General features: G+C 46.1%; 1 protein-coding gene across 1 annotated transcript in view; it reads left to right on the top strand.

Moving 5' to 3' along the window:
• crybg2 (crystallin beta-gamma domain containing 2) overlaps window positions 1-12,086 on the top strand; it is a 54,956-nt gene extending 42,870 nt beyond the window's left edge. The window contains exons 15-20 of the mRNA XM_078566066.1: window positions 522-651; window positions 3,274-3,413; window positions 5,504-5,627; window positions 5,968-6,126; window positions 8,508-8,670; window positions 10,333-12,086. Coding sequence (XP_078422192.1) covers window positions 522-651; window positions 3,274-3,413; window positions 5,504-5,627; window positions 5,968-6,126; window positions 8,508-8,670; window positions 10,333-10,421 — 805 coding nt within the window. The 3' untranslated portion in view covers window positions 10,422-12,086. The remainder of the gene's footprint in view (window positions 1-521; window positions 652-3,273; window positions 3,414-5,503; window positions 5,628-5,967; window positions 6,127-8,507; window positions 8,671-10,332) is intronic.
• The last annotated feature ends 1,555 nt before the right edge of the window (window positions 12,087-13,641 follow it).

The following is a 13,641-nucleotide window of genomic DNA, read 5'->3' as shown; positions in this document are numbered from 1 at the left end:
GATGGTAGGTTTCCTTCCCTAAAGGACATTAGTGAGCCAGAGGAGGTTTTTATAACAATAGCAATGGTTTCATGGTCATCTTCAGACTTGTAATTCCAGATTTTTATTGAACTCAAACTTCACCATCTGCCACGGTAGGGTTTGAACCTGGGTTCCCAGAGCATGTCTGTGGAATACTAGCCCACTGGCAATGCCACTACACCACCACCTCCCCTGAAGCACACCTTCTTCTCCCTTGAATTCCAGCCCATTTGAAGTAAAGTTGAACTTTCATTTTCAATTACTTTTGTAACTAAGTGGAAGCTAGATAAGTACATGAGGGAGAAAGGAATAGAAGGATAGATTAATCGGGTTAGATAAAGAACATCGGGAGGAGGCTCATGTGGGTCATAAATCCTGACATGGACCAGATGGGTTTCTGTGCTCTGTATAATTCTATTCTTGCGATCTTGCTGAAAGCTACAGTTTTATGTTCCAAGTGGGTGCAGTGTTCACTAATCCAAGCATGCTTTGTCTTTCAGCTGGGCGTTATATGAGGGCCAGGCCTATGATGGGAGAGTCTATGTGATTGGTGAAGGAGACTACCCAGACCTGCAATCGATGGGCTGCAGGATGACCACCCAGGTGCGAAGTGTCAAGGCCATACCCCATGTAAGTATCTACAATTGCTCCACCTTTGGCAGTCCTCGATTTAAAAACTTACCTGCTCACCTGGCTTAATATCTTCTCAGATATAAAAACAAAAAACTACTGCGGATGCTAGAAATCCAAAACAAAAACAGAATTACCTGGAAAAACTCAGCAGGTCTGGCAGCATCGGCGGAGTAGAAAAGAGTCGACGTTTTGAGTCCTCACGACCATTCAACAGAACTGAGTATAGTTAGGAGAGGGGTGAAATATAAGCTGGTTTAAGGTGGGGGGTGGGCGGGGGGGAGGGGAGAGAAGTTGAGGGTGGGGAGAATTACCCTCAACTTCTCTCCCCCCCACCCGCCCCCCACCTTAAACCAGCTTATATTTCACCCCTCTCCTAACTATACTCAGTTCTGTTGAATGGTCGTGAGGACTCGAAACGTCGACTCTTTTCTTCTCCGCCGATGCTGCCAGACCTGCTGAGTTTTTCCAGGTAATTCTGTTTTTGTTTTTAATATCTTCTCATGTGGCTTGGTGTCAAAATCTGACTATGTTCCCGGGAAGCACCTTGGGATGTGCTATATAAATGCAAGTTGCTGTTGTAAGTGAGTCACAACAATTAGAGAAACATGCTTCTCATCCTGACTGAATGGCTGAGTTGGTTGCATTAGATTACGTTTACAGTTGTAGACAGCGATGTGTCTTGACAGTGGAAATCAGGTGGAATGGGAGTTAAAATCCAAGCAGTGAGCTTTCTGTTCTTTCCCTGCCCCCGTGGCCATTTTAATGACGCTGTGTTCCTGGGCATTTGAGAAGCTCAATTGGCTGCAGCAAGAGCTCCCTGAGTAAATGTGACTTAGGGCCTATGAAATCATTCGGAACTTAATGTAATTTTAACAGCCTATTGAACAATAAGTCTGCTCAGTCACACCTGGCGGAAGCCCAGTTGGGTAAAGTTATAAGTTTATATTTTTGAGGGTCGACAGGAAGACGAAGTTCCCACAAAGAAAGTTTGGGCTCTTGCTTCTCCAGGAACCCACCCCCACACCCCTACCCACCTCCCCACCACATTCTGACCCACAGGACTTTCCTGAACCTTTAAAACCCTTGTGACTGGCCTGATTGCCGACTTGGCAGCCAATAAGTGGCCCAATCTTCACAAGCCCAATGCCAGCTGGTCGGTTGGGTTATTACTCACTGTCAAGGTTGAACAGGTTAGAGTCCCTTTAATTTTTTGCAAATAATGAAAGCATTTGAGAGGGTGGATGTGGGGGAGACAAAAACTAGGGGTCATAAATTATAAGGCAGTCATTAATAAATGCAACATGGAATTCAGAAGAAACCTCTTTATCCAGACACTGGTGAGAATGTGGAACTTGCTACCACATGGAGCAGTTGAGGTGAATAGAATAGATGCATTCAAGGGGAAGCTAGATAAACACATGAGGGAGAAAGGAATGGAAGGATATACTGGTAGGTGGGAGGAGACGTATGTGGAGAATAAAGATCAGCATAGATCAGTTGGGCTGAATGGCCTGTTTCTGTGCTGTAAATTCTATGCCTTGAGGCTTGGCTATTGAAGTGAACAGATCTCCCACCACAGCCCTGGGGGGTTGGCCTGGACATCCTATAAGCTCCCTGCTCTGGAGTTAACACCCCCTCCCGCCCCTTCATTTCAACATTGTGAAAATACTATGGGGAGGAAGAGTGCATAGGATGACAGATTCACAGCTTACCTTCAGATGTGACACAGTTGGTTGAACGCTTGCTACTGGATCAGAAGTCCAAGCCCCACCCCAGCCACTTCTACACAGTATCTAGGCTGACACTCCAGTGCAGTACTGAGGGGATGCAGCACTGGTGGATGTGCCATCCTTTGGGTGAGACTTTAAGCTGAGGGTCTGTCTGCCCTCCCAGATGGATGTAGAAGATTCCATGATGTTCCTTTGAAGAAGAGGAGGAGAGTTCCCAATGATGTTCTGGTCAATATTTATCCCTGAACTGACATGACTACAACAGTTTACCCGGCCATTATCGGCGTTTACAGGATCTTGCTGGGTTATGAATTCACCTGGGCAATAACGAATTGAGACCTGAAAAGAATTTGGGAAAAATGTCAGGCTTGCCATGTTGAATTACAGTTCAAGGCGTATTTACATCCCACTGAGTGCAAATGAGCTGCTGTGTTCCCCTAAAAGACAACAGATTCAGTCAGTTTCTCGAAGGTGGCCGGGGGAGAGGTTCACCAAGTTTTCTGACCAATTCCTGCCAAAGCCATATTGGGTAAGTGGGTGTTGAATGATAATAATGGTGCCTCCCACCAAAGTCCTCCAATGGGGCGTCATCCCACCTAGTTGGCCCTCAGCAACTTGACAACAGTGACCACACTTCAGTTCTTCATTGCCTGTGAGGGCTTTGGGGCACCCTGAGGCCAATATATAAAAACAAGTTCTTTTTTTGGGACAACATTTGCCCTTGGCTGTCCCATAGTTTCCCAGTTAAATTTGAAAAAAAATCTTCATCCCTGACAAGAATTGAATTTGAAAAAACGTACCTGAAATCCAGGATTTGTACATGACGGACCAGAGGGAGTAATGGTGGGATTAGTGTGTGGTCCATTGGGTAACTGTCTGTTTCACACAGGTCTTCTCTGAGCCTTCACTCACTTTATATAGCTTGGAGAACTTTGAAGGGAAAGAGATTGAACTGGGCTCGGAAGTGAAGAACCTGCTGTCTGATGGCTACAACAATCTGGTTCTGTCTCTCCGTGTCAATGGCGGTGTGTAAGTATGGAGCGAGTTTTAGTGAGTAAGAACCTCTTTCGATGACTCTTTTTGGAAAGTGAACTTGAGTTTAATTTTCCAGAGCAAACACGGCCAGCCAATGAGTTGGAGGTGGGTGTGGAACTTTAACTCATAGGAGGTGTCATCAGAGTTTCCAAACGCAGAACCAAAACTACCTCAAAATAGCTCAATAAAAGCAGGATTATTTCTCCAGAAAGACGCAGTTAGTGGAGGATAGTTAAAACAATACGAGTTATATATGTGTAAAATCAAGTCTCCAGACACAAGTGACAGGAATTACCCATTCATCTCCATTGTAGCCAGGGTTAGTGGTATCATGATAGGCAACCTTTTTGTCTTTGACAGCCTCTTGGATGTGTGATGTTTGCATCCTGGAATTTATACATTAGTTACCCGTGTTGATCAGATCACAGCGTTACAGAGATGAGCAATGAGAGGTTCACGGAGTTTTCTGTCAGTTTCCTATCTGAGCCACATTGAGTAGGCTGATGTTGAATGAAGGATATGGCTTCTCCAATCAGAGACATCCAATGGGTTTGTCACACCTGAGTGTCCCTCTGCAACAAGGCCTGTTACAGGAGGCAGTGGAAGCTTGTGAACAGAGCCTATTCCCAACTTCCATGTCAGACCTGGAGACCCACTGGACAATTGGAGAGAAACCCCAAAAACTCCAAAACCAGAAAATGGTCAGTTCACTTTTTTAAATTGCGCAGTAAGGAACCTTCCCGCTTTAAAGGGTTTTATTTGCTTATGGTGCTATATGACTGGTGAGACAGGCTTTGTCTCCGATTATCTGATGCATTGTTTTATGGGTCTCGCAGAGGGCTTGCCAACTCTGGTTGGATGCATTCCTGGAGGTGTCATCACATGACCTCCTGCCTCCAATCACCTCACCCCCCCACACTCCCATTGGTCCCCTGACACAGTGTCCCACCTTCCCACGGCCAATCAGAAAGTGCACAGGCTCCTCGTTATCCATTTGGATGATTCTCGATTCTGTCAGACAGGCTTCTTCCTCGGCCCCAATATTTTTGCAACTGTTAAGGAAAATAGTTTTTTAAAAAGCGGGGTGGGGGGGGGAAAGCATTTTTGTTTTAAATCAGTGTTATGAATTTTTTCCTGTGTTGCTTGCAGCCCTGTCCTCTTCAATTTTCAGAGACTCAGAACAATGCTGAAAGATTGGGAACCTTAGCCTCACGCTGTGCACTTGAAACGGTTTCAAACTGTGGCTGGCTAAACAGCATGAGATTATTCCACATGGCAGCTTCTGGGCAGCGTGACAGGGAGTAGTGCCCTAATGTTAACGTGGTGGGTAGCATGACAGGGAGTAGTGCCTTAACGTTAACGTGGTGGGTAGCATGGCAGGGAGTAGTGCCCTAACGTTAACGTGGTGGGTAGCATGACAGGGAGTAGTGCCCTAACGTTAACGTGGTGGGTAGCATGACAGAGAGTAGTGCCCTAACGTTAATGTGGTGGGTAGCATGACAGAGAGTAGTGTCCTAATGTTAACGTGGGGCAGCATGACAGAGAGTAGTGCCCTAACGTCAGCGTGGTGGGTAGCATGACAGGGAGTAGTGTCCTAATGTTAACGTGGGGTAGCATGACAGGGAGTAGTGCCCTAACGTTAACGTGGTGGGTAGCATGACAGAGAGTAGTGCCCTAACGTTAACGTGGTGGGTAGCATGACAGAGAGTAGTGCCCTAACGTCAACGTGGTGGGTAGCATGACAGGGAGTAGTGCCCTAACGTTAACATGGGGCAGCATGACAGGGAGTAGTGCCCTAACGTTAACATGGGGCAGCATGACAGGGAGTAGTGCCCTAACGTTAACGTGGGGCAGCATGACAGGGAGTAGTGCCCTAACGTTATCGTGGTGGGCAAGAACTACCAAACCGCCAAGCATTAACACCTCCAGCCTGACGACTCCATTGTGATGCAAGGTTCCCAGGCACTCCCCACCCCAAACCAGCCTGTGACAGGCTGCATGGAACCCCAAAGGTTAAGGGGTATAAAGAGAGCTTGTTTATATCACCACGCCATGACCCACCTGCTTCCCTTTGCTGTCCGCAGCTGGGTGATCTACGAGTACAGCAACTTCCGAGGTCGCCAAGTGCTCCTGGAGTCCATTGAGATTTCAAACTGGCCCAAGTACAGTGGCTTCTCCAGGATTGGATCCTTATCACCAGTCTCACAGGTTAGTGCAAGACTGTCAATAACCAGCCAAACCTAAACCTCCAAATCGCAAACTCCAATCTTACTACTGCCCTTTAAAACCCAATCTTGTTATCTCCCTTTTAAAACTTGCTGACTCATCTCTTCTCCTCTCCTACTCATTTTACCCCAGACTAGGGGCCTCGGTACTTCAGCTGCTCGCCTTCAAGTGTACTAAATTCGCTGGCCTGAAAGTCATCTTGCTGTTTCCCTTACTCCTGTTGCATGACACTCAACACAAGTACGAGGGAAGCAGCATGAGACCATTGCTCCCGCTGCCCCAACACCCTCGAGGTTAATGCCAAATGTCTTTGTCTTTACAGAAACCTACATTTTTCCAAATCAAGAACAAAGAGACGAAGGGTCTCCTGTCGGTTACTGTGTGTCAGGAGGATGTAAAGTCCGGACGGGTCATCGTCGCTCCTGAGGATAAGGATCTGGAGCAGCTCTGGTTCTATGAGAAAGGGTTGCTAAAACCCAAAGTAAGAGAGTTGCTGTTCGTTTACACTGATCTACAAGGGAGGGGGGATCCTGCGCAGCTCAACAAGTTGATATGTGACACCCACCTTAAAGAGGGGATCACTATCAACAACCTTCCTTTGAATGTAACATACTCTGGGATGTTTGAGTAATACACTGATGTTCAGGTGGGGGGGGCGCAGGGATAGGGGGGGTGTGTGTGGGGGCGGGGGGAGGGTTAAAATGGCCGTGTATTCAGACTACGTTCCCACTTTTCCCCTACCTGGATTCAAACAGGTCAAGGCCAATTGCTTCACTTCGTTGACATAGGGACAGGAGTAGGCCATTCAGCCCCTAGACCCTGTTCTGTCATTTGGCCCTAAGCTCACTATGGCCTGTACACCCTCCAAATCACCCAGGAAAACTAGAGGAGAACTAATTTCAGCAAATGGAGGAGGAATCTGGCCTGGGGTCAAAGACGGACAAGTAGAAGTTAATGGGGCAATAAGTGGCCCCTTGAAAGAGGGTACAGAAATGGAAAAGAAAGTAAGGGGCAAAGTGACAGTACAAAAATAGATTGGCAGCTAACATAAAGGAATCAAAATGCATTCTATTCAGAGGCCTACGTTAACAACCTAGAGACATGAGTTCAATCCCACCTTGACAGTTCCTTGGACAGCATAAATTCAGATAATGTTATAAAATCAGAAATAACAAGCTAGTATCAGTAATGATGATCGTGAAACCACTGTTTTCTCATAAAACAAGTTCATTACCCAGTCTGCCTGATATGTGACTACAGTCCCACACCAACGTTGTTCACTCTTAACTCTGGCTTGCTAGGACATTGTAACTAGTTGTATAGGGAATGGTAATAAATGCTGGCATTGGCAGCAACGCCCACATCCCACGAATAAATTATTGTTAGAGGGATGGTGGGGAAGGCAGTGGCATAGGTGTAGTGGTATTGTCACTGGACTAGTAACCCAGAGACCCAGGGTAATGCCCTGGGGACCCAGGTTCAAATCCAACCACAGCAGGTGGTGAAATTTGAATTCAATAAAAAAATCTGGAATTAAAAGTCTAATGATGACCATGAAACCATTGTCGATTGTTGTAAAAACCCATCTGGTTCACTAATGTCTGAATCTGCTATTCTTACCTGGCCTGGCCTACATGTGAATCCAGACCCACAGCAATGTGGGTCCTTAGACAGCACCTTCCAAACTCATGACCACTACCATCTAGAAGGACAAGGGAAGCAGACAAATGGGAACACCACCACCAGGAAGTTCCCCTCCAAGCCACTCACCATCCTGACTTGGAAATATATCACCATTCCTTCACTGTTGCTGGGCCAAAATCCTGGAACTCCCTCCCTAACAGCACTGTGGGTCACCTACACCACATGGACTGCAGCGGTTCAAGGAGGCAGCTCACCACCACCTTCTCAAGGGCAATTAGGGAAGGGCAATAAATGCTGGCCTATCCAGCGACGGCCACATCCCATGAACGAATATTTAAAAAAGCTGGTTAAATCTTTTACCTACAGGCCAGGCAGTTTAACATCAGTAATGGGGAAGCTTTTAGAAACAATAATCTGGGAGAAAATCCACAGTCACTTTGACAAACGCAGGCTAATAAAGGAGAGTTGACATGGATTTGTTAATGGCAAATTGTGTTTGATGAACTTGATGGAGTATTTTTGGTGAGATAACAGAGAGGGTTGATGAGAGTAGTGTAGTTGATGTGCACATGGACTTTGAAAGGTACTTGATAAAGTGCCACATGTTAGGCTCCTTAGCAAAATTGAAGCCCGTGGGATAAAAGGGGCAGTAGCAGCACAGATACAAAATGGGCTACAGGATAGTAAACACAGAGTTGTGGCAAATGGCTGTTTTTTAGAATGGAGGGAAGTATTCGGTGGTGTTCCCCAGGGTTCAGGACTAGGACAACTACTGTTTTGATGTACATTCATGACTTGGATTTAGGGGTACGGAGCACAATATCAAAATTTGAAGCTGATTTCTCATCTGAAAGACAACACCTCCAACATTGCAGCGCCCATTCAGTACCATAGCTGAGTGGCTTGAACCCACAACCTTCTGGTTCAGGAGCAAGAGCTGATAGCTGGTTGAGAATGTGATTGGGCTCGATGGTGATGCCCTCCACATTCAAACAATCCAATGACGCTCAATGCTACAGTTGCATCATCGAGAAGAGTTGTTTAGTACCAGAAGGCAGCTTGGTGACATTGGAATCGGTACCCCAGCAAGAGTCAACATGTTGAGAAGTGTTGGTGAAAGAAATGCCAAAGTCTGTTTCACACCAGATAAACAGACAAACCTTCATTGTGCCTCGTTACATTCCCTATTTAATGTGTCTTTCCTCCCCTGTGTTGCAGTTTGCTCCGGACATGAGCCTTCAAACCATTGGCACAGTAACTGATGCTGGCAGTAAGGTTGTGCTCTGGTCAGAGAAACGGGTACCGAGTCATTGGTGGACATTTGAAATGAGTGGCACAATCCAGAGCCTCTTGTACAAGGGGCTTGTGCTCGACATTAAAGGTGAGTGTCCTCTAAACTGATGCTTTTTGAACACCGTGTCTTCGAGTCCAGCCAGCAACTGTCTCTTGTCTCAATGCTCCTGAATATTGGGCAAAGTGAAGCCATTATCTTTGGTCCTTGCAACGAACTCCAGTCCCTAGCCACAGACTCCATTCCTTTTCCTGGTAGCCCTCCAAGGTTGAGCCAGACTCTTTGCAACCAGAATGTTGTATTTGAACCCAAGATGAGTTTCCAACCACTTCTGCTCTATCCCCAAGGCTGCCTACTTTCACCTCGGTAACATCACCCAACTCCACCCCTGCTTCAGCTCATCCACGGCTAAAATCCTCACCTTGCCTTTGTTATCGCTAGTCATGATTATTTCAGCACAAAAACAGAATTACCTGGAAAAACTCAGCAGGTCTGCCAGCATCGGTGGAGAAGAAATCAGTTAACGTTTCGGGTCTTCATGACCCTTCGGCAGAACTGAGTATAGTTAGGAGAAAAGTGAAATATAAGCTGGTCTAAGGTGGGGGGGGCGGGGGGGAAGAGAGAAGTTGAGGGTGGGATGATTGTGGAGATAAGCAAGCAGTGATAGGAGCAGATAATCAAAAGATGTCACAGACAAAAGGATCAAAGAGGTGTTGAAGGTGGTGATATTGTCTGAGAAAAGTGCTAATTAAGAATGGAAGACAGGATACTCAAGGTACAGCTCTAGTGGGGGTGGGGTGGAAAGACTAAAAAAGTTTTAGTTTTAGATTTAAAAATAATGGAAATAGGTGGGAAAAGAAGAATCTATATAAATTATTGAAAAAAAAGAGGGAGGGGGGAGAAACGGGGTGGGGATGGGGGGAGGGGGAGTTTAAGATCTAAAGTTGTTGAATTCAATATTCAGCCCAGAAGGCTGTAAAGTGCCTAGTCGGAAGATGAGGTGCTGTCCCAACGCAAACTTACAACAGCAACTTGCATTTATATAGCACATCCCAAGGTGCTTCCCGGGAACATAGTCAGATTTTGACACCAAGCCACATGAGAAGATATTAAAAACAAAAACAGAATTACCTGGAAAAACTCAGCAGGTCTGGCAGCATCGGCGGAGAAGAAATCAGTTAACGTTTCGAGCCTTCATGGCCCTTCGGCAGAACTGAAGCATAGTTAGGAGAAAGGAGGAATATAAACTGGTTTAAGGTGGGGGGGGGCGGGGGGGAAAGCTGAGTTTTTCCAGGTAATTCTGTTTTTGTTTTATGAAAGATAAGAGGCGCCTCTTAGCTTTGAAGCCCAGTTGTCTCACAACCGTTGAACTCCAGTGTCCATATATACACACACACAACAATCCTGTTCCCAATCCCCGTATTCATCCAGCCCCTCCACTTCCATTACTCTTGCTGCTCATCTCTCCCACCTTCCGATTCTAGGGATGGGGAAATATTTCTTCTGATAGTTCGTCTCGGTTGGGTGCGATCCCCAAGTCTATCCAAGCCAACTGATCCTCTCCTGGAATAGCAGTTGAGAGGTGAACTGTCAGTATTTATGCTGATGTACTTAAGTGAAGGGGGTATTGCCTTTAGGAGAAAACTAGGGAGGGGGTCTGTGGGGCGGGGAGAAAGATCTCTTGTGTGCTTGAGCGGCATGCTCGCCGTGTTAGTCAACCTGTTGCCATGATTCTTGTCTCCTTCACTTCAGGCGGCAAGTCTTACGACCGGGACAGTGCGATGATTTGTAAAAGTTACGATGAGAATCCGGCCCAACAGTGGGAGATTCAGATGCTGTAGCGATATTAACGGATGAAGAGCAAATTGCTGGAACCTCACGCAAGAAGCCATCCTCCCCTCCAATCACCCTCTCCTCTGCTCCCTTTGACCCTTGTAGCGCCTCACGCTGGGAGGAGGGTGTTCTCCATTTACCAACAGGCACCCTCTGAGATTCAGGTTCCGTCTGCCCCGGGTGTGTGTGTGTGTGTTCCCCCATTACAGCTGCCTCCATCTTTATTATCTCCTATATATACGGAGACTTCCCTCAGAGTGTTGATGGTGGAATGGGGGAGGGAGGAAAGAGGTTGGCCGAAGGAAAAAGGGACAGCAGGGGGCAAAAACCACCAAGAGGAGGGCCCCGGGTAGTCTCCTGAACTAACATTTTAATCCATTGTGAGTATGGAAATCCTCACCAGAAATTCCCGCTTGGATCCTGGGAGTGGGACTGGGACTGAGTGATCCAGGAGTCAGAGGGAACTGTGTGTATATATATATATATATATATTTTAAGCCTTATTGCAGTTTAAGTGCACTAGTCAGAAATAACTTGTCAAAATGACCTCCACCCACATTCTCACTCTGCTACTAAAGGGAGGAGTGAACAGATTTTATTTTAAATGGATTGTTGTTTTGGGTACAGTGGCAGGCAGAGAAATATTACACAACGTCAAAAAATCGCCGTCACAAACACCAGTAGGTTCTTGGGTTGTGGGTGATGCGGGTGAGGCTGGCATTTATTGCCTGAGACCATTCACAGTCTGCCGCATAGAGTGGGACTGAAGTCACATGTAGGTCAGTCTGCATGAAGGGCTTTGGTTCCCTGAAAGATCTTAATGAAGCAGTTGGCTTTTTGCAACAATCATGTTGCTGTCTTCACAGACTGTTGCCAGTCACAAATTATCAAATTTATTGAATTCAGTTTTACAGACAAACTTTGTCAGATTTGAACTCTTAACCTCTGGATTACTAGTCCAGAACCATGACCACAGAGCGTGAAGACAGTAACATGGAACAGAGTGTGAAGATGTGATATGGAATAGCCATACTGTAATCCTATTGGGTCAGTGTACAGTATATCAAAGGCACTGTACAAAATAGGGAGGGGGAGGTAATGTGTTATGAGACAGCCTTTTGGTAAAGCTGAGTTATTTAAAAATCCCAGAGGAAAACTTTAAAACAACTGTTATAAGCTATATTTTAAGTGGCATGTTTAAGATGCAGCTCTAAATTCAGGAATCAGACCACCAGTTCTCAAGAAGTTTTATATTAAATTAAATAAAACATTTTTTAAGTTACAACACATTAAACACATACACATGGCTACAAATTACTACGATCATAACTTCTAACAAATTCCTAAACTAATCTCCATTAAGGCAACAGCAACCCATAGACTTTAACCAGACACCAGGCAAAGCATTTTCACCTGACAAATTCAAAATGAGGTTCCTTTCACTTTGGTTCCTGTGGAGGCAGTTGGAGGTTTACAGCTAGTTTGATCTTACATTGCCTCTGCCCTGCACACACACAAACTGCTGAGGTTATACCTAACACAGCTCATTGAATGTAAATTCTCATTGTATCACCAGCCTCTTTTAACAATAAAACCCCTTTCATAGTACCAATTGTATTAGTAATATAAACACATTGCTTGGTCTCTGCTAGCTAGGTGTCAGATTTCAACCCCGCCCCCCCCCACCCCGCCCTCCACCATCCCCCACCCCCCCCCCCACCCCCTCCCCTCTTGAATGCTCTATTTAAAAAATGCAAATGCACTCTACCTCTTTTACATCTCAAAACTAGTACCCATCAAAGCACCCAGACTAGCTGGCTTTAATCCAATTAAGACACCCACAGACTAAACCTCTATTTTAAAAGAAAAATATTTTCCAATAATATTATAAACATTAGTAGTTTCAATACAGATGCCCGGGATGGGAAATTCAGAGATAGGTTCGTGATGAATTGGATTGGATTTTCTTTGCTCAGATTTTGTCTGTTAACAGTGCGGTAGCAGCGGGTACCTTCCATTTTCCTGTTTGGCTGCTCCACGAGTCTGACCTATTCTTTTAGTGTAGCCAATACTTACACACCCAGGGAGCTAGCTGCACCATCACTCTCAGAGGCACAGGTTTACTCCTGTGTTTGGGAGTCCTGTTGAACTCGATTCCCAGTCCCATTGAGCATTCCCAACCCTGGGTTCATGAGATCATAAGAAATAGGAGCAAGTGTAGGCCATTTGGCCCATCATGTCTGCTCTGCCATTCAATAAAGTCATGGCTGATCCATGATTGTGGCCTTAATTACTCTTTCCTGCCTGTCCCCCATAACCATTGACTCCCTTGTCAGTCAAAAATCTGTCTAGCTCGGCATTGAATATATTCAATGACCCAGCCTCCACTGCTCGCTGGAAAAATGAATTCCTAACATTAGCAACACTTTGAGAGAAAAAATTCCTCCTCATCGCCTTCCCCCTCACCTCTGTCTTAAATGAGAGACACTTCACTTTGAAACTGTGCCCCCCCACCCCAGTTCTAGATTCCCTGAAAGATGGGAAACATACTCTCAGCACCTACCCTGCCAAAGCCCCTCTGAACCTTCTGTTTCAGTAAGATCACCTCTCATTCTTCTAAACTCCAATGGGTATAGGCCCAACCTGCTCAACCTTTCCTCATAAGGCAAGCCCTTCATCCCATAAATCAACTGAGTGAACCTTCTCCGAACTGCAGAGTTCATTGTCGGAGTCCAACTCTCCACTCAGGAACTGTACCCCAGTGAGAGTCAGTGTGTGTGGAACTGTACCCCAGTGAGAGTCAGTGTGTGTGGAACTGTACCCCAGTGAGCGTCAGTGTGTGTGGAACTGTACCCCAGTGAGCGTCAGTGTGTGTGGAACTGTACCCCAGTGAGAGTCAGTGTGTGTGGAACTGTACCTCAGGGAGAGTCAGTGTGTGTGGAACTGTAGCCCAGTGAGAGTCAGTGAGTGTGGAACTGTACCCCAGTGAGAGTCAGTGCATGTGGAATTTACCCCAGTGAGAGTCGGTGTGTGTGGAACTGTACCCCAGTGAGAGTCGGTGTGTGTGGAACTGTGCCCCAGTGAGAGTCAGTATGTGTGGAACTGTACCCCAGTGAGAATCAATGTGTGTGGAACTGTACCCCAGTGAGGGTCAGTGTGTGTGGAACTGTACCCCAGTGAGAGTCGGTGTGTGTGGAACTGTACCCCAGTGAGAGTCAATGTGTGTGG

This window comes from Cetorhinus maximus, chromosome 21 (assembly GCF_964194155.1).
Source record: "Cetorhinus maximus chromosome 21, sCetMax3.hap1.1, whole genome shotgun sequence".
Classification (NCBI taxonomy): Eukaryota; Metazoa; Chordata; class Chondrichthyes; order Lamniformes; family Cetorhinidae; genus Cetorhinus; species Cetorhinus maximus.
Note: the sequence above shows the minus strand (reverse complement) of the source record. Positions and strands in the feature narration are given on the sequence as shown.